Here is a 21,348-nt window from a genome sequence, read left to right as displayed (position 1 = left end):
CCCTTGACCACGCTAAACAGAAGGGCGCTGCCATGCTCAATTGTGCCCCACTGCATTAAACACATCTCACCCTTCTTCTGCACATAAGCGATCCACAAAATAACCCCCTGCCTCTGGACGAGAAAACAACCATTAAAAAAACATCCGCCTAGTACTGTAAACTGCTATGATGGAAATTGGTACCCAAATGTGTCCATCTGCAGGGGATAGTCAAACGTGTCTCACTGCACAAAACTCATATGCCCTCTGTTACACATAATAAATACCCAAAATACCCGGAGGCACACCCGACTCAACCTCATGATTGCACAAAAATATTCCCTTGCACATAAGGAATTCCCAACATACATACATCGAAATAACCCCTGCTCCGGCCAGGTTAAATCACCGCGCCCCACAAACACAAGCTTCAACAAATACTGTAAACCAAATTGGCTTGAGAGCGAAAGAACGACGGTGTTCATCAGCTCTCTGCAGCGATGGTCTTGGCCTCTCGCCCGCGATGGTGCACCGGTCATGGAAAGCCTAAGGAAGACGAGTTGATGAAGTGTGTTTAACTCGAGACACGTGACTTACCAGGCCCCCTCCGACCGTACAAGCCACGTGATGAAGTGGAGGCGCATCGCTGCTAAGGTCCGTTTCTCTGATGAGAACTAGTACCGAAGTCATGGAGAGCTCCAGCGGCATCGGGCAAAACCAGGAGCCGGTGGCACAGAAAAGAAATCTGCCATGGTAGGAAGCTACATCTTCTTCATATGTGACTGCCGCAGGGAGGGAGGGGTGGGACATGTAGACGTGGAGCGCGAAATGGTGTACACTTAAAATTGATAATTAGGCGCACCATCGGGAACTGGCGCGAACATAGACTGGACATGTGCGTTAGTCCAAATATGTATATTATTTTAAGCAATGGCGACGGATTTTAAAATATCTCTTTCTAGGAGTAGACGGGTGATCATGTCTTCCAAATTGAATTGCTCGTCCCAGTACTTAATAACGAGGTACCAACTTCCGTGACAGTCATGGGTGCCCAATTTAGGTTCCCCCTAGTATCGGGACAACCGCACGCCTTCTGCACCCACCCTTAATAAAAGCAATCAACCAAGATTGAGGACGCCCAACCCCTTTCCCACGTGGAAACGATGGAATTTATAATATACAGAAAGAGTTCGAAAAAACTTAGAATGTATAGTATAAGTAGATCTCCACATACAATATTTCGGGTACCGCCACCTCACCTGCCTGGTACCTTGCAGCTTTAGACTTTTGGGACTGTCACTAAACTGAAAAAATGAGCATTGCTGGTGGACCACTGTTACTGCTCAAAGTCTGCATTATTAATAGTGCAGTGTATGCACATGGCTTAAAGCTAGTCATGTTTATCTCTTCCAGCGTTGAGAATACGTGCAGTCTCATATGGGAAGTCGTCAGCTTCAAAGTGTAAGCATCTCTTCGGGGGCAACGTATGGTTCTGCTCCTGTTGCTACAGAAGCAAGGGGACAGTTGGCTTTTTTGCCCTCATTGTACTTGCGCCTGTGGTGGAAGAAGCCATTTCTTTCAATGTACCATACGTACCCTGCCTGTTTCTACCAAGAGTATAATTCCCCAGTATCCCACAGGGCAGCAGAAACAAGGGGGCTACATGGTGCATTCTTAATGCGCGATCTCCATTTCACCTGGCCTACTAAGATCGTTGTCTCTGTCCTCCCTCTGTTCCCCCTCCCTTTCCGTGTCGCACCTTGAAACACTTGTGTATAGGCACGTTATAAATGCCACATCATATCAACAGGGATACTCTTGCTGCTTGTCTCTTATGGGCAACTCCTTTTTGTTTTTATCATCTGGAGAACAAGTGGGTGTGGTCGAAGGTGGGAGGTCCTCCCTGTGAATGGAATAGTTTCTTAATTCAGAATACAGACTAGACCTCCTTAGATATTTAATGCAACGTTTTGCGACCTGTGTCCGAAACACAATTGGGATTAAGTGGCTGCATCTCTAAGGTTCCTTTTGATGCTGATGACCTTTTAGTTCTATCTAGCATCTGACGCAGAGGGATCCATTAAAGGAATAGTGCGCTCAAAAGTTATTGTCCCGATGGTTCGGGCATGCGGTTTTAAGCAAACTGTGATCGATCGTAAAAACTTTTCCTATGCACCGTATCTTAGTTTTCCGCACTTTTACACATGCGAAATCAACGAGCGTGGCGCGGCCATCTTGTGCTTATCTTATCCGTGGATCGATAGCACTAAGGACAAGTGCCCCTGCGGCACTAAATCATATCACCCGCCCCTGAGGCTGACATCACTATTCCTAGCAATATTCTCACCTATTTTCATGACGTTAGTGGGCAGCATAGCCAAACAAGGCCAGTCATTACCTACGTCTTAAAGTCAGTTGACGCAGAACCCGGAATATCAACACACACATCCTCTCACAGCACAGCGCGTCCCAAATCTGAATAGAAAACACTATTTTTAAAGGAAACATCAATACTCAATGTGTTTTTATTTCACAAAAAACGCTTGGAGAACATCCAGTGATTTCATTATACCAGCAATTATTGAGTCCTTGGGTTATAGTATCAGCATTTTATCATGAGGCACACAGTGTTCCTTTCGGCAGAAGATGCGTATTCGATGCACCAGGAATCGCAAGGCTTTGGCATCAGCTTCTTGCTAGACCACTGTAAACAATGACAGGTTGCACCTTGTCGCTGGTACCCCAAAAGGGCATATCGGTCCAGGCGATCGTCCCACATCAGTGTAATGGAAATCCATCAGTTTTGGCGCATCTGCCTCTTCTGGCTGAAGAAATCATCTGTCGATATCTTGAAGCGATGGCATTTGCAAAACAGCAAAATGTAGCTGTGTAGAAAACAATAAAAATATATTTTAGTAGCCGTTCTTTATTCAACTTTATCCATTTACTCTGTAATTCTGCACTGGGTGAAAACTAATAACGAACACAAACCACAAACAATGGAAGGAAACACTCAAAGTGTGAAAAAAAACACATAACATGTTATCATGCCATGTTCGTTCTAGCGAGATGGACCTGCTACCTTTTAAAAAAAATAAAATAAAATCTAACGCAGCTGGCGACATCAAATTTTGACAGGCAAACCAAGTCCCCTTGGAAAATGTTCTGCACCCGGCTCATCCAGTAATACAACGTTGATGGCACAATTTGATATGCCAAGGGACAAAGTTGTTTAGATATCACTAGCCTGCATACAGGTTGTGTTTGCGGATCGTCGATGAATAATCGTCACAATATGCTCCAACTAACAACCCATAACAATGTAAGCAGGCAATACCGCTCAGAAAATGAAACCTTTACTCGTTCGTCTATAAACTCGTCTTTAAACTGAATAGTTAAACTTACATAACATTTGGTATTTCCATTCTCTTGGCGTAACGCAGACTGTCCGCTCAGAACAAAAGTTTTCAGAGAATGAAAATAAATGTTCAATGTCCAGTTTTAAAATAGTGAATCTTATCATTTTTGCGGCGAATCCTCCCTTTCGTCCAAGGTCGAATAACAATTGAAGCTTCTTTGGAGCGTGTATGTCTGGCTGGCTTTTGTTTTTGTGAAGTTAAACCATAAATCTAAAACATACTGTACAAGACGCGTCGGTGTGAACTCCCCACAAGCAACATCAAACAACGTGACCTTCACTCCATGGGAGTGATGAGCCCGGCTGACCAATGTGGCATTCGAAACATGTTTGAGAAATTAACCAATTGTTTGCTGGCATCCACCAATTACAATGAAGGTCAGTAAAACAGATAATACAAGCCACTGAAAAGTCTGGTGTAACCTAAGATTCCATTTGTGTCTGTCTGAAACGGACCCTGATAGCATATGATGATATTATATTGCCTTTATAACGCGTCAGTGCACAAGTGCTTCAAGGTGCGACCACGCAATGCAGAGGGAAGACCGAGACAACGATCTTACTAGTTTTGGGAATTAGTCGATCCTTGCACCCCCTCCCTCATCCCTCTCGAAACATAACATATGTAATAACCAAGGGGGGAGGCATAGCCAACCACTGCAATATTCTGTTACACCACACCCCATCTGAAATAACACATACACTATAGTTCAAGCCCAGGATTAGGAAACCATTTTGAAATAGCCCGAATGACATCTTTCTACTAGGCCCGAAAATCCATCTCTGTACAAATGCAGCTCTCCCATCCACAGCGGCTCGCTCAGCCAGCCAACACCATCTCCTCGCCATTGCCACGTCTGCGCACGCCCTGTTCTCGCGGAGGAATGTGCTCTGCGCAGAACGTGAGACACTGACAAGTCATACATCCAAGTGCCCATTCATCTCCACTGAACTTCCCGTGCACTAACAACCTCCACCCTGCCAGGCCTGAGCCCACCAGCTCAGACCCTGCAGTTCCTTTCATGCCGATATACATCTGACCGTCCTGTGCCCTGATCAGTCAAGGACCCACATCTCAGCCCTTATCCCATGTAGTAATATATTCTCGTAAAAAGCAACACACGTCAGCCTATATCCTGAGGACCCCAGCAGGGCAGATGATCGTGCAAGTCCAGTAGGGGGGGGGGGGGGGGAGACCGGGGCAAAAAGTTGACAAAGAGGATCCATTTGGAAAGACAATTTAGGCCATCAACGCCAGAGCCATGCACTACATGTGTGGATGTGGTTTGGGTGTAGCAGAGGGATTTACAGGCACATAGCAACCCCAGACATGTATGTTATCGTCCGAGGATTAGTAATATAAATGAAGGGAAGGCAAAAGATATAAATGAATCTTAAACCATATTAAATCTGCATTATTAAACACTTCTTAATACTTTTTGTAGCATTGAAATTAGAGTTTAATAGCATTCCATTCTTGGTGTACAATGTACACACAATGGGGAACATATCCCGAAAGTTATAGTGAGCACACTAAGAACACCGCTGCAAATCATTTATACCGGGAAGTCAGCTGTTCAACAAGTTCAGCTTTAGGTGGACAGGGCTCGTTTGCAATGTTTTGTGGCATTGTATGTGTCCTAGGAACAAAATTAGTATCCATTCCATGAGTATGCATGGCCAACACAGTCAAAGTGAGATCTTTCACAAAATCGAATTCCATTTCCTGGTATGGTGGCAATGCCAATCATTTTTTGCTTCGTTTTGCAAAGGCCAAGGTGTAACAAAGCATCCCAATGTTTCCGCCAGTTTTCGATTGTCTTCTAAGAAGGTTCTCGTAATGCGCCAATACGGCTAGTAATGGTCTGGCTTGCATACCGCCTATGCCAAAATGCAACCTTTTGGGCCTGTACTTTAGGCACATATTGTGTAACACCTCCAAATCTCCGGTGTGACAGAATTCAGGGAGTCCCTTTCGGTCTCTTGAAAGAGTTTTGTCATACCTAATCTTCTCAAGAGCTTTGTGTGGAGGTGAACATGGCACCAACCACTTCTTCTTGCGTTCCTGTTCCTCCGATAACGGTCCGTGTGCACATCTTGAAAATGTTGGTTTTCTGTCCATGAGTGAACGTTTGAAAAGTGGTGCATCAATGAGCGCCATTTTTCAATTAGAATTTCCACAGACCCATCACAAGATTTTGAGCTCCACCAAAGATGGTTGCTCAAAGACTGAGACCACTGTAAAATATTTAGCGAACCGCTTTTTATTTATTTATTTTTTTTTTTTACCAGCAACTGTGTTTTTTTTTCTATTCACTGATTTGGGAACGTGCCATACATCAAATTGATGACAAATGTTTGGAAACTGCTCTCGCATGGCCTTGGCTATTGAAACATGTCTGTCAGTGGCTATGAGGTCTATTTGCATTCCCTTCGATTGAAGATGTTCGAGGGATTTTATGAAACAATGTTTCTCCATGGCCACTGAGGATTTACATTGGAATACCTGCACAATCTTTTAAGTTTCCATGTCTTAAAAGTGGTATGTGCAGTACTTTGCTCAAAATCCAGGGCTGTCACACGGTCCGTCGCCAGCTAGCCTGAACCGTTTGCCAGAGAATGTGCTTTCAATTGACATCTGTTCAATTTTTCAGGCTTGACTAATAGCGTGGAATAATAATTCCCCTTTTGATATTTGTAGTACTGGGTTTTAGCAAGGAACTGAACTCTCACAAATTTACAGAAACTGGACATTTTACTGAAAGTAGACCCACTGAAAAGTAAAGCTGCTGAACATAGAAGATATTCAGCTGGCACTTCACCCAGCATCGGTTGTGCGGACCATGAAAATGTATGATGGAGGTGGACACAGCTGGCTTGGATTTTCAGGATAGTGCCTTGTAATACACGAGACACATGCACCAATGGCTGCTCGCATATTTCCCCCCTCAATGTTTGGACACATTTCAGCATCAGTATAATGTCGACCAAGCAGCTGCTGAATACAATGTATTTTTGCTCCTTTATTAGCCAGTCCTGCATGAATGTGGTTTGTGACTCAAGTTTGTGACTCAAGTGTGGTGGACAAATCGCCCAAACTAGCCAAACTGAAGTCGAGATCTTTGGCAAGTTCATCGGTCAATTGCGTTGAAGCTTCAGCCCACGAATTGGAGAAACAGTCAAATTCGAATGTTTATTGGGTGGACCTTTTTGTTTGCGGGTGTAGATTGTGTCAAGTGGTCTGCGAGGAATTCCAATGCATCTTCATTATATTCAGTTTCATCTTGTCGAATTCTCACATTGTAACAATGGTCCAAGAACACTTTGCTGGCTTAGCCGGTCACATTCAATACAGTTTCAGAACATTGGGCATAAGCATCACAAGTCTGCTTATTGACTGGACCACGCTGCACCTCAAATAGTAGTTGCTCCATGGTGAAATCGGTTTGGCAAGCAACATCGTTTGGTTTTATTTGTTGTCTGTGTATTTATACTTATTTCCCTTCTGTGCCTCTAGGAGATGTGTTGTAAAAACATGTTCAGTGCATAGCACACATACAGCAGATAGCACTTTAAATACAAACACTTGTTATGAAGAAAACACCAGCCCAAAACACTTCTAGAAAATGAAATTTGTGTTAGTTACCCTTGTTTTATTGAATTTCTGTGAATGCATGGTCTTCTCTGTAACGACCGCACCAGCAGAATGATCCACCACCTCTGATCCATGTGCCTCCACTTCTAATTCCACACCTTGTGTCCATTCCTTGAATAGAATACACATACAAAAAAAAAGTCAATCGTATTGGAAATTAAAATATTTCATTGCACGCAGAGCTTACACACATACCCTCGCAAACAAGTCATTTAGTCAAAATATACATTTCCCCTGATTGATGGCAAGCGTACTTGATCAGAGATCACTGTGCAAAACATACTGATTGTCATGTTACACTTAAACATGCTGTAATGAATTCTGCATAGTGAGGAAATGTAACATCAGAAGTGAAATCGGAAAAGTTTGAAAGACTGCACGTTTATACGATTGTCACTGTCTAATAGTATCCTATGTAGGATTTACTTTCTTTCATTCAAGGGAACTGTAAGTATGCATACCTCATACTCTGGACCAGCTGCAAAGTAACACCCTACTTGTTTTTAGTACGGATAAAAACAGTGAAACGGAACAGAGACAATGGAATGCAGACAATGGTACATACAAAGAGAAACCCATAAATGACACCTAGTGTAAACAACCAACAGGATACATAAATGATTTAATATTATTTGAAATTGCAAACATAATACATTCTCGTAATTGAAAAATGAAATAAAATTACCCGATAGGCGCTTGAAGTTGTTGTTGACTTCTGAAAATAAATGGATGCAGAAACTTGCTCCTTCGTTTTCAGTTCGTTGTCGTGAAGTGCTAAAAGGGAAAATTAGATTTGCATTAGATTTGTGGGAAGATCCAACTGTCGAGAATATGAACTTCTGTAGGGTTCACCATTGGTATACTGGACGTGTCGGTGGGTTTGTCCCTTGCGAGGGTCTGTGCTTCCGTCAGTATGCTTTCCTAAAAAAATTGACATGTCAAGCAACCGATTTCAAAAACATAATGCTTCTTGTGAAGGGCACTATGGCATTGTTTTCCATGGTCATAATTACTTCATTTGAGGCTCCATAATCCAGGGACAGATGTATAGTATAATGTGGTATAGTTAAAATGTAATACAATCTGGTAAATATGCAAACCTTAGTAAGACACATTTATACCGAAAGCACCAATCCATTCTTGAAGTTACCTTTTTCAGTATCCCTGTGAGAAATGTATTCAATTGGCAGACTACATTCATTTGGCAGTGATAGATCAAAGTTACGACAATATTGGAGACGAACAAGAAATGTTAGTGGCCTCAGTGGTGAAAGTTACATCACATCTAGAGTACACTTACTCGTTACTTGGATTGCAAGGGCGAACTGTTGCGCGAAGTTCGTGCATAAGCACCATCATAATCCTCACCACGGACCTTGTGAAGAAGACACACCGCCGATATGTGTTACCAAGCTGCATGACTTCAGGGCAGTCTGCCTTCTTCCGATATGTAGACCAAGCACCCAGAGTTTTCTCTGCAGCAGCAGTTCTCCTGCTCAGTTGACATGACCTTGTACCAATTGCAGGTACACCAGGTGGAAACGTCTTCCATGCGACCAGGCTCTGGCTCAGGATCCAGTGATGCGTCTTCCCAACTGTCGTCCGATACCCCATCATTTTCGCATCTTTCTCTATCAACTAATTACGTCTTGGAATACTCCGGTTCGTACTGGTAGGGCTGTCTTGTTGCCATTATACAACAAAATTAAAATAGATAGTAATGCTAGTATAAGTATCTGTTTGCAGGGGCTCCGAGCAATGGAGAAAGCTGAACAAAGCAGAAACTAGTCACAGGCTATAAAAAAAACAATGAAACAATTGAAAAACCAACTCTGATGTTGTCTGATGAGAAACGGTCCGTTTATATTAATTGAGGAAAGAGGCGTCCACCCATTCCCATGGAGACACCTCATTAGCTGGCGCACAGAGAACGTTGACACGAGACGTGCATTCGCGTTGTGAAATGGGCCGTACTCGTCTTGTGATGTCAGCTTTAGGGGCGGGTGATATGATTTAGTGCCGCAGGGGCACTTGAACTTAGTGCGATCGATCCACGGATAAGATTAGCACAAGGTGGCCGGGCCGCGTTAGTTGATTTTGCATGTGTAACAGTACGGAAACGAAGGTAAGGTGCATAGGAAATGTTTTTACGATCCATCACAGTTTGCTTAAAACCACATGCCCAAACGATCAGTACAATAACATTTTTGAGTGCACTATTCCTTTAAGTTTGCACGCAACAGATCTGCAAGAGAGCAAGCTTTATGTATCGGGCCTAAACATGTGCTTCTTTGATGCCATGAAATTCCCATCAGCCATTGTAAATGGGAACAGGATGCTTTGGCAGCACTAAGGCAGTCTGTGCAGGGATCGACATGGGGATTTGTTGACCAGGAGCAAAAAGCAGCTCCTCAGTATCCGGCATAACTAGTTAGGCAGGAGCTACCTCTGGGGAACGAGGAGCTAGTACATACTGCGCAGCAAATCTAACTTTCTGCAAAATGCAAACTCTAACTTTTTTTTTCATTTCATGTTATCCAATATGCTGTGGGATATTTTGACCCATTCCAATGTGCCCCACTACATCCCTATACTGAAATGGTGACTGTGCTCGCTTCTGTGCGCACCAAAATCTTCAAAACTGGGTTTGGGTCACAACCATAAAAAAGATGCCACACACACCGTCAGGGGGGGTGAAAACAGAGTTCTCACTGCAGGAGCATGCCAGTGGGCTCTGCAACAGTCAACATGGAGCAAAGTGAATGAATTGTGCTGAAAACCGAAAATGCCTTTTAAAATGTTAGCTTCAACCTTCAAAAGTACTGTTTTTGGCGCTAGATCCATTCATTTCTAATGAATCATTGAGATTAAAAGGGACCTGCAATGCCCAGGACCATCCAGTGTGGCTCAGAGGAACCGGGCCTCATTTAATCACAGCTGCTACAAAATGTATCCTTAAAAAAGCAACCCAGGAACCCTTGTTTTCATTTTCCACGGGGGTGGGGGTGACAAGCGGCTAAACTTTGCAACAAGTAGCAGAATCGGCTGTGCAGAGAGAAACTCTAAACAAAGGCATGGTACATGTATCCAGGTTGCAAACCATTCCAGCACTCAAGGGAAGAACTAATGCTGACTAAAATGTGTATTTGCTGCAGAGTAAAATCGGATTTAAAGAGATCAGTTTAATGTGTTTATTCATGAATGAAGTGCAAAATCGCCTGTTTGAAAATATGTTCTCGTTTAAAGGCTTAATTCTTTAAGAATGTCAAAGGATTGCTAATGTTAAAAAATCCACCTATAAACTGTGTTAATTTTCTATGTTTAAATATAAGATTTTGGTGAAACTTAAAGCTAAGCCTAGTCTAGGTTCATCAACTATTTGAAAACAAAAACAACCCTGCTCTGAGCCTGAGAAAGGTTGACACCTCCACTGCTGGCAGCAAAGTCTAATTACTGCTGGGAGGCTTTACATACTCATGACAAAGGACCTCATTAGACATTTGTCTGTGCCCCAGGTGAAAACAATGGCAGGCTTGGACACTTCCCCCTTCCAGCGGACGGGCAGGAAGCTCCACTCTCCTGGGAGAGGCCCCTTACTCAACTTAAAAGGATTTGCCATTTGCTCACACTTGGGAAGAAAAAAACAAAATGAACATGTGATTTTTGGGTTTAAAATGCTTATTTTGCCACTGAACTTCAAGACATTTAACTTGGCAGCAAGAATTAGAAAAAGAGTGAAAAGTGCATGCATCTAAATCTGAATTTCTGCTACTCATTTGGAAAGTTGGTAGAATTTCTTACTGCGTAAGGAACTGAAGTTATGAAGAATGACCAATTGCGCAGAAACTATTAATGTTGCAAATATAATATTATGTACCAATATTCTAGGGGTAATAGTGCCTATATGTACAGAATTGGGAAATCTTAGGCCAAACCTTTTATGGTGAAAATTGCCAAAATTCTACAGAAAGACTGAACCAGGTCCCACCGACTTGGGAGTTGGATTAGAATGTGACCCACAAAATATGTAATTTTTGTATCCGTTTTTCTTAGATGGCATAAATACATAAATATGTATTTGTGGGAAAGTTACATTTTGGTCCCAATAACTATGGGAGGTTTACATCACATCATAAAACTTGACTGCCCTTTCTGTCACCCAACCAGCAAAGAGCAAGGCGGGAACTGTGCTTTTGACCAATCATAGCATTGTGGGTGTGGGTAGTAGGTCTGCCTCTACCATAAACTTGGTGATGTCATTTGGCATGATAAATAAGGGAACCTCACAACACACAGAAACACACTGATTCCTGACTCCACCCTGATTTCTGCATGGCTCCCTGTTCCTGAATTCTCCATCTCTGTTCCTAATTCCAGATTTATTTGCAAAGCGCAAAGCCAAGGCCTCTGCATTGCTGAACTCCTTTTCAGCTAGGCCCACATTCTGAAGCAATCCCAAAACTTAAGGGAAGCAATTGATCCAGTTTGGCTTCCTTCCATTAATGCTTGCCAGCTCCAAACTTGCCATCCCACTGATCTCCGGTCTCCATTAACCAGCGCAGTCTGGTGCAGTCCAGTCTGAGGTGCTAGTTCAGGTGACCAGAACCGCCGAGCTGACCTAAATCCGCCAGATGTGTCCTGTTGTCCTTTAGACCCGACCCGTCTGATGACCAGAACCTGACGGTCCAAATCTTAAATTAAAGTGGACTGTAAGTATAACTAGGAATCATAGTAAACTAAAGCATATCTTGCGTTGTCCTATCCCCCTCTCTAAACCATCCTGTCTTTACCTTAAGAACCTATAATATTGTCAAAACCATTCTTGCATCCCTGTCTGTGATTCCTAGTGTTAGCGCCGATTTCTCTCATTTTTGTTTTACTAGACCATAAGCCATTAGTGATTTAGATTAAATAAAGTAATTCCCATAAAGAAAACGGGATATCCGCCAGGTGAAGGGTTATAAGCGGCTGTGTAACTGTGGAGATTCACTGGTGGCATTCTGTTTTTCTTGGCCATTAAATCTAAAATCAACCTGTCATTTTAAAACCGATTTTTTTCTGTGTTTCTCTGTTCTATTTTTCTAAAAACACCTCTCATTCAACCTTGCATAACTTCCTCATATTAATAGCTAGAGACTTCATTTCAACTCTGACTTAAACATAAGACCTGTAGCTACATCCCAACACAAAAATAGTGTATTTTACCCATTTTTCTTAAAAACCGTTTAGGGAATTTTAGGCGGGAATTCGCATTTCTGCGAAAGTTTACACGTGTGATTTTCAATTTCAATTATTTCCAAACTTCCATTAAGATTCAAAGTGTTCACTGTTGCTCATACTAAAGCTTATGATTGTTGGTATCTTTTCCATGTTGCTCCCATAGGAATTTATATTGAATTAAGGATTTTTGCACACTTTTCATTGTTTTGCTCAGCCATTTTTGAATGTTATTTTAAAAGTGTCAGATTTCCAAACCGTTTTTCTCTCTTGTTTGGGGAGGGAAGATTGTATTCAAATCCTGTCCACTGTTGTTTATTTCTGAATACCTGCTGCTCCCATCCATCTGTATAGAATTGCCTATTTGTGAATTGAGAAATTTGCATGGGGGAATCTTAATATAAATACTATCTGTCAAACAAGCTAAAAGTATTCTTTTCTGTGTTTTATGTTCTGTGTTGCTAAAAAGTGAATTCAACTGCATTACCTACTTTCTTATTTCTAATGTCGCCACATTGGTGATTGCTGCCCCATATCTTAAAACGTACGTTTGATTTGAATTATAAATAAATAAATATTACCTTTACCAACCAGTCATATTCCTGTTCCATTGTGACCTGGAGGTATTTTGAGAAGGGGTGTGATATGAGTTGTATATCACTCAGAATATTGAACCTATAGACACAATAAAATAAGTATTTAATTTGTGCATTGCATGCTAGGCTGAGATCCGGGTGTATTGCCTGATTGAAATCCTCAACAATGCTCTAAATGTCACTTAAGTGTGTTTTACCATCCTTTATATACGCCCACAAACCTACATAGTTAGTATCACATAGCTAGGTTTATATGGCACAGGAGTCAAAAGTTGCTCCTGGTAGCTGTTGGTTTCAATCTAACCAGGCTGCCTGTGGCAATAAACCGGAGCTAAATTGCTCCCAGCTCCTGGCAGTTTCGAACACTGCAAGGTCCTGTTTAATCTTACCTTATGCCACGCACTTCACTTCCTTTAGGGGCCTTGCAGCTTTATTTGCCATTTTTGTTTTGATTTGGTCAGTGCAGTAAATGGTAGCATCATTTTGTTTTGGTCACACGCCCCAAGGATAAACATTCAGCCGCAGTAATTTGAACCTTACTTAGTGTGACTAGACGTCCCGGTTTTCCCGGGACAGTGCGGGGAAATCGCTGTGCGTCCTGGGAGTTTTTTAATTTAAAAACCCTGTCCAGGGTTTCCAAGTGTTGGAGTTACGGTCCCAGTTTTTACCGGGACCTGATTTCAAAATCCTGAAATTGGGTCCCTGTGCCACTCTTCCAGCTGCGAATGGGGCGTGAAATGCTTTTCACGCCCCTATTTCCTCCCCCTTCCGCTCCCCGGCGCACCCCTCCAATGGGAGGATTGTGCCTGGGAGCACACCCCCTGCCAGCTCCCTGCAAAAGGCCAGCAACATAGAAGTAGAACTACTGTTTTATTTCTATTTACGGTAGTCCTACTTTTATGTCTGTTATGTCTTTTTTTTTTTTTTTTTAAAATCTGGTTACCCTTACCTTATTAGCCAAATGAGCAAATAATAACGTCTAGATACTTGAGATTATTGGTAATTTTTAAATTGCAGTATTAGTAAATGTTAATATAAAAACATCCAAATACAATATTATGTAGAGGGAAGGTGAAGAACGGAGGCTGTGTGAAATATTTGGCTTGATCTTTGGGTCTGGCATTCTAGTCTCCCAGAGGCGAAGGAGACACACAGAGCTGTCACCTGCAACCTATACATTAGCATCCATCCGTTTTATGGCTGTGTTTCCTCTGCAGTGTGCGCAGTTTGTAATGTCCACATCTGCGTCTCTTGTCCTGTGATTTTCCTCGCCTGACCCACATCAAGCTTCATGCACACATGTGCCAGCGATGCAGTTGCTAGTCTTCTCGTTACACTGTAGGTGAAGCTAGCGAATCAGGTAGGCAGTTATTGGCACATACTCCGTTTTCCTTCTTCAGAGCTTCACTCCCAGGTACTAACACTCCCAGGTCCCACACTTAACAAAATCGAACGATCATGTACTGACCCCACTACCCTTGTGGATGCATACAACTGCACCATGCTCAAGGCCATTAATACTATAGCCCCCACTGAACTCGGGAAACCTAAACAGCGAGCGCACCTCAACTCTTGGTTCACCCCACAACTGAGAGCGTTGCGCAAAGAAAAAACGAACGGCTTAAACCTGTTGGAAAAGTCTCCCCTGCCCTTCCAACAAAGACAACCTCATTGTTGCTACACTCAACTACAAGGAAGCTATCTTCCAAGCAAAGAAACAGACTTACAACATATATATAACACATTCCGAATCTAATACTAAGGAGCTTTTCAAGATCCTGAAGGAATTCAAATCGCCCTCCTCCCCCCTGACCCCTGCAGCAAAGACAGCGCTTGGTGTTCCAACATCCAAAAACACTTTTAGACAAGATAGCTGTGCTCCAGTCGAAAATCAATAATAAAAAAAATTGCCTTCAAAATGTTACACAACCTAATCATGCAACCACTCGATGGGCTCACACTCAGGCACCATTCAACTTCTCACCACTTACCATCTGAGAAGTTGAAAGTATCATTGGTAATCTTAAACCCCCCCTAACTGTCAGGGTGATACCTCTCCTGCCCCCATCATCAAGGAAGCTGCTCATGAACTAGCCCCCTTCATCACAGCCCTTATTAATTCCTCCTTCAATACTGTTACTGTCCCTGACAACCTCAAGGACGCCTGGGCCATTCCCCTCTTAAAAACCCAACATTGGACGCAAACTTAGCAACTACAGGCCCATCACCACCGTCCCTTTGTAAGAGGATTCAATTCAACACTACAGCTAAGTCAATGCCTAGTCTGGGATACTGAATGGAAACCCTTATTGATATATCTTTATGTCCAGTTCATGAGTTCTGGATGACTACCCCTATATAACACCCCTCTCTTGGAATCCCCCTGACCCCACTGAGCCAAGAAGTAGTTCTGTTTTGCAAGTTTAAAAGGTTTATTTGAGAATTTAAACAATATATATATCACACTTTATAATAAATTAATAATTGATTCTCACACTTAATCTGAGCAGTAATCAATAATGGATAGTCTGGCACTAGCACACTTCTTTATAATCAATGATGAGTGGTTATAGGATGGATAAGATAGCAACAATACTTTTATGGTTTCAAATGGATGCAAGGTGGAATGAAAATGCAGTACAGAAAAAAAACTTGATAGGATTTCAGCAAAAGACAATGTAATCACTTTCTTGGACAATTCACCCCCCCCCCCCTTTAATGCAATGTAAGGAGATGAATAGAATGGGACTCAGTTCTTAGGAATGCAATCAAATAGAGTTCAGTTCAATTCCCCCCCCAGCAGCTTATACAACAGATAGGAGTTTTGAAACACAGACCCAAGTTCTTTGAATATAGTGACAATGCAGTGAGAAATATGCTGAACATGCTTTTAATTCCCTTCAGGAGGTTCAGGGTGAGTGAAATATACCTGGGATGAGTTCAGGCTCACTTTAGCAAGGATCTAGGAGTAACTAGCAGGTTAAACGAATTTTTGGCAAAGGAAAGCAAGGAAGCTGCTGTTTTCACACGTGGCTGGATTTTTAACCAAATCGCAAATCGCGGTAAAATTCACGAGTGCGAGAATCGTGATTACGGAGAAAGCATAAGGAGTAGGAAGTCGGTTCAAGGCTTGTTGGAAAGGTAAGATTCTAAGCTTTCAGAGGAAAGTTAAACCAAGTTCCTAGCACAAACGGTTCCAGAGTTATGAACGATTTTGTGAAGGTTGTTTTTCGGATTTGAAATTTTAAAAGTTCAAAGCGACAGGTTACAGCTTGCAGCTAGAAAATGACAGGTGACAGCTTTTAAAAATGACAGGTGACAACTTCTAGGAGGCAGTTCTGGTAAGATTAAAATAGCTTGCATTAGATTATTTTAACTAAGAGATTGGGTTCTGCACAGTTTTGGCGGATATTCACTCCTAATTTTTAGAAGGACTGGGCCTCGTCACGATCTGGTCAGCAGGTTTTCTTCACTCGCCACGGACGGTCTCTGCACACAGCGTCTGGGTCAGCTCTACTCTGCTGGTCTGGTCTGGGTCTCTGGTTCTGATCAGGTCTGTGGGTCCGGATACAGCGGTCTCCGGTTCAGCTGGTCTCTCTCTGGATACAACACTGCTTTCTGGAAAATGGCAAGAGTTCTTGCAAAGAATTCAAACAGCTCGCCTGGCTGTGAATAGTTGCAATGATTTGAGGCCTGCTAAAGAGGGATTTAGCTTGTAGTTGACCTCTCTGCTACAAATTCTGAAGTAAAGTCTTGGTCTCTGAAGGTGGATAGATTGAAGTCTCTGTGTTGGCTCTCTGGAGGTTGATGGAGGTAAAGTATGGATTTTCCCGGCAGAGCGTCCCGCAGCAGATGGAATAGAATGTCTCTATCTGTCCTGACTGTCTGCTTTTATGTGTTTTGAAAGTGGGTGGAGAGGCTAGCTTTCTAGGCCATACCCCTCTCCACTTGTCATTGGCCACTTCCTCCTCTTCCCCTTGATTGGGGGAATGAAATGAAGTGTCATCATGATGAGGTCTGTTTATGATACAGCGAACCCACACCTGTCAACTTTACACACAATCTATATCTGATCCAAATACATACTTCCCCAATAGACAGTTGTTTGGCATTGCATACACACATCATGCATTTACTGATGGTAGCCCCTGTTCCAATTCTGTCGTTTCTAGGAGCTTGGGTTAAAAAATGGCAACATATTTCACTTTTTGGTCGGGTTACCAATATTGGATTTGTCCCCGCATTTACACAAATGTTCGCAAAGCATGTGGGCATTAGGTGGTGGAGTGTCAGATTTTTAACATACATACATTTAGAGTGATATCCTCTTTTCCGCTAAAAACCCCCCTGAACATACCACCGGGTCCTAACACGTCTTCAAATGTGCACAGAAAAATCACAAGAATAATGATATCACTTATAAAATTTTCACAATTTCGCTCTATGAATGATCCATCTTTTTAGATTTATGTTCTGGCCCCAAAGGGGTGTGGTTTCCCCCCAGCACAAGGTTGAATTTCTGGTTTTTCCAGTTCTGCCAAGCCAGCTTGCTCTCACAGACAGTGCTCCTCCCCTTTCCTTCCAGGAGGAAGCCACTTTTACGACCCCCCCCCAATAAAACATTTGCCTGAGTCAGGACAGGGCTTTGTTCAATTTCCTGCAGAGCCCAGGTAATTCAATCAGAGAAGTGTCATATCCCTTTTGGTGGGAACAGCAAAAGGCAGCTAGGCCTGGGAACACAGCTGTTGTGCAAGTCTCAACTCCTGTCGGGGGTAGCTGGTGGGCAAAATTCCCTCTCTTTTTAAGCCAGGCCTCAGCTAAATGTCTCTTTGGCTGCCAGTTTTCCTGTCCAAATCAAACTTAATTTTTACGCATGCAGCTAGAATGCTGATTCTAAGTTTAAAACTATGACATTTAAACAATTGCAACCTATGTGACACTCAAAAGTAGGTCACTCATTTCTTTTAAACATTTTCGATTTTTGGTAGTTTTAAATCCAGTTTCAGTTAGGCTGCTGCAGAGCTCAGCCAGTCTTGTTATGAACATTCAAGTCACTTCAGAATATAACTTCACATTGTATCCACCTCTCAGTAAGTCTTTCTTTGACCTGCTTTGGGTTCATTTATTCAGTTTTACACAAAAGTCTGGTGGTTTTAAAACGCCGGCTTTCTGATAGTGGTGAGTACTGGTAATGCAACCATTTTTGGGATTTAAGAAAATGAATTCCCCACAGTTCTAGGTTGCTTTTGGCAATCAGCATTTCCATTCCCAATGGTTTCAGGCTACTGTGTGGGTAGTCCAATGGTGGTTTTAGGCAGTGCCCTTCTGTGCCCATAACATCGGCAAAAATGGGTGGCAGCCTATTCTTCATGCATTTCCCTGGGCATTTTCTGGGAAGCTCTGGCCATCATGATGTTTTCAGTGCCAGTACTGCACAGTTTTTGAGGTAGGGCTCGGATGCATGGGTAAAAACATCCCACACCTTTCATACTCAAAATCCTAGATTGTGCGGCTTATCTGCAGATATAGTACTATCTGGAAATTAACCATCTCCTAGGCCTTAGACAATCTGGCTTCCGCCCTAGGCATGGAACTGAGACTGTGCTTATCGACCTTAAGACACAAATTGAGGACCTCAAAGATAATGGCAAATTGGCCCTGCTACTTCTTCGATTTATCAGCGGCATTTGACTTGGTCAACCACCATATCCTCTGTCAACGCCTCAAAACTGCTGCTCATTTCTCTGACAAAGCCACTACCTGGATCAGATTGTTCTTGAACAATAGGTCCATGAGGGTCTTCTCCCCCTGCGCCTCGGCCGAACCATCAGCAGTCCAATGTGGGGTCCCCCAAGGATCTTGTGTTTCTCCAACACTCTATAATGTGTTCACCAAACCCCTATTCCACTGTTACTCATCTGATCTCTGCGGAGGCGTTGGGGCACGGTTGCAGCCCTCCCTGAACTTGAATCACCCCCTTCAGGCCTCTCCCTCAGTAGAAAACCTGTGAGCAGTGGTACGTGGTGATACTGCTCCTGCGTGGAGATAAGTGTGTGTGTGCGCCAATCTGTGATTGTTGTACCTCTTGAACCCTTCACCGTACGGTTTCTGTGAGCATACGCTGGCCCATAAAGCTCACCTGTGAATTATGGAAGATAAGCTCTCCGACCTGCTACTTCTGGCAGGGGCGCGTTGAATGGGATCTAGTTCCTTCATTGATCCCTGATAAGGATTAGTCCAGTCCAGCTGCGACTATGCTTCTCCTTATGATTAGTAAGTATTTATTGAGCTCTTGTGATGCTGTTCGTTCTGTTTAATGTCTTTGTGTTGCTCCTATTTATGCCCGCAATAATGTCTCTCTTCTGTTTTCTTCCCTTAGATGGAAATGCAGCCTCAATGCAGCTGTGAGACGTGAGACGCGGCCGGATGCAAGATGGATGCTACCGCAATGTTCGACAGCAGGTAAGTGATGGTTTAAGGAAAAGCGCGAAGTATGGCTAAGCGCAACCTTAAACTGACTGTTTTTTCGATGTCTAACGTTGTCTTCTGATTTTCCTTGCAGGCGCTGCTGTCGATAATGAAGCGTGTCGTGCTGCGGTGCCAAGATGAAGATTTCGGCATTCTGGAAAGTGTAAAGATGAATACTTGGTTCGCCCAAGAGATGTACAGGTATGAACAGCTTCCCCCCAGTTGGTAAGTAAGCCGGCAGGAAGCAGGATGTGCAGGCAGCAAGATCTTCAAAGGTAAGACTGACCTCAGGCGACGGTGAGCGTTACGCTGCCTGCAAGTGCAGAATAACGCAAAGCGTCTGGCTTGAGGATCAGGAGAGCTTATATAGCTGAGATTGTGGGCTCGCCCATTAGGGCCAGCTTACCAGCCACACCCTGCCACTCCTAGAGAGTGAGCATGTGCAAATGCAATTCATTAGCAGCCACACCCAAGAATACACTTGGGGCTACTTAATGGATGGCATGTTCAAGGTGAATGCATCCTGCTTAATGGATGAAATGTTCAAGGTTAATGCATCTGAAGTGCTATGTCCGTAATAAAAGCTTTTTGGTGTTAAATGGATGTTCTTGTTTACTTTTGGTCATGAGAGCTATGCTCAAAGGCGCCAGGGCAGAGGTGCCAGGACAGTGTCCACCCAGGTCTCCTGTGCATGCAACCCCTGCATACCTGTGCCCCTGATGTCATGACCATGACATCCACATACTTGACTATCTGGGTGTCACATACACCAACTATGCTGATGACACCCAGATACTTATTCCTATTACGGGTGACCACACCATAGACACTAAGGCTCTGAATGAGGTCTATCAAGTCATACAGGCTTGGATGACCCAACACAAGCTCTGTCTTAATGATGACAAGACTGAGCTCCTCATCCTCGGCTCACAGAACCGGATTAACAAATTGGACCCAGCCTTCAAAGCCTTCAACATCGATGGTAACACCATCAAGGTCTCTAATAATACCAAAACCATCGGAACCTACCTCGATTCTACACTTTCACTCAATAGACAAACTAACGCTGTCATTGCAACCTCCGCATACACCTGCAAACTGATCTCAGCCTGCCGCCCTTTCCTGACCACGCCTAATTGCATTATTCTCGCCAGGACATTAGTTATGTCTAAACTAGATTACTGCAATGCACTGTACCTAGGTACTAGTCAACGTAACCTAAATAAACTCCAGGTTACTGAAAACAATGCCATTAGTGCTGCTGTTAACTTTCCCAGATCCTCTCACATCTCAGACACTACACAAAGCCTTCATTGGTTATCAGTCACCCCTAGAATATCACTCAAAACTCTCGCCCTCGCACATAAATGTGTGAACAATCGGGCCCCACTTAATTGGTAAACCGCTTTGTCCATCACTCTTCAACTCACCCACTGAGATCTGCCCAAACGCATAGTCTAAACGTACCAAGATACAAACTTCAAAAAGCGGGTAGTGTGAGTTTCCCTGTCCTCGCCGCTAAATGATGGAACTCGCTGCCCAACCCCATTAGGAATGAGCCATCTTTCCATTCCTTTAAGCACCAAGCCAAGATATGGCTGGTGTCCTAAGATGTCTAAAGCCGTCTTGCTGTACATTAACTCTGGATTTATACTGTAGCTCTCTTACTATGGTAATTTTTAGTCTGCGCTAATTTCCAGATGCCTCCCTGATGTATAGTCTTTTTACGTTTCTACTTGCTATCTAGTAGACTGCATACCTTTTGCTCATGCCTATTGTAAATGTGTGAAACTGCACCTTGTGGCGTATATGTAACTGTAACATACGATATGCGCCCAGATGCCTTTCGGCCAGGCGCGCTCTACAAATAAAACAAATACAAATAAGGTGATGTTGACCGATAGTGAAGCAGGTCAGTGAATCCTAAAATCTGCAGCGTTCCCTCAGCTCCTTGCAACCTGGCATTGCACCATAACGCAGGTAGGAATTCTCTTATATATCTATAACTGCACTTC

At 43.1% G+C, this 21,348-nt stretch overlaps 1 protein-coding gene across 1 annotated transcript in view; it reads left to right on the top strand.

The window, feature by feature from the left end:
- The first annotated feature begins 590 nt into the window (after positions 1–590).
- The window catches only part of RFC5 (replication factor C subunit 5), a 513,723-nt gene continuing 492,965 nt past the window's right edge, over positions 591–21,348 (top strand). Inside the window, exon 1 of the mRNA XM_069619205.1 lies at positions 591–732. Within this exon, the coding sequence (XP_069475306.1) occupies positions 647–732 (86 nt within the window). The 5' untranslated portion in view covers positions 591–646. The remainder of the gene's footprint in view (positions 733–21,348) is intronic.

The sequence above is a fragment of the Ambystoma mexicanum genome, chromosome 10 (genome assembly GCF_040938575.1).
Source record: "Ambystoma mexicanum isolate Mex_15411 chromosome 10, UKY_AmexF1_1, whole genome shotgun sequence".
Classification (NCBI taxonomy): domain Eukaryota; kingdom Metazoa; phylum Chordata; class Amphibia; order Caudata; family Ambystomatidae; genus Ambystoma; species Ambystoma mexicanum.
This window is presented reverse-complemented; position numbering and strand designations above follow the sequence as displayed.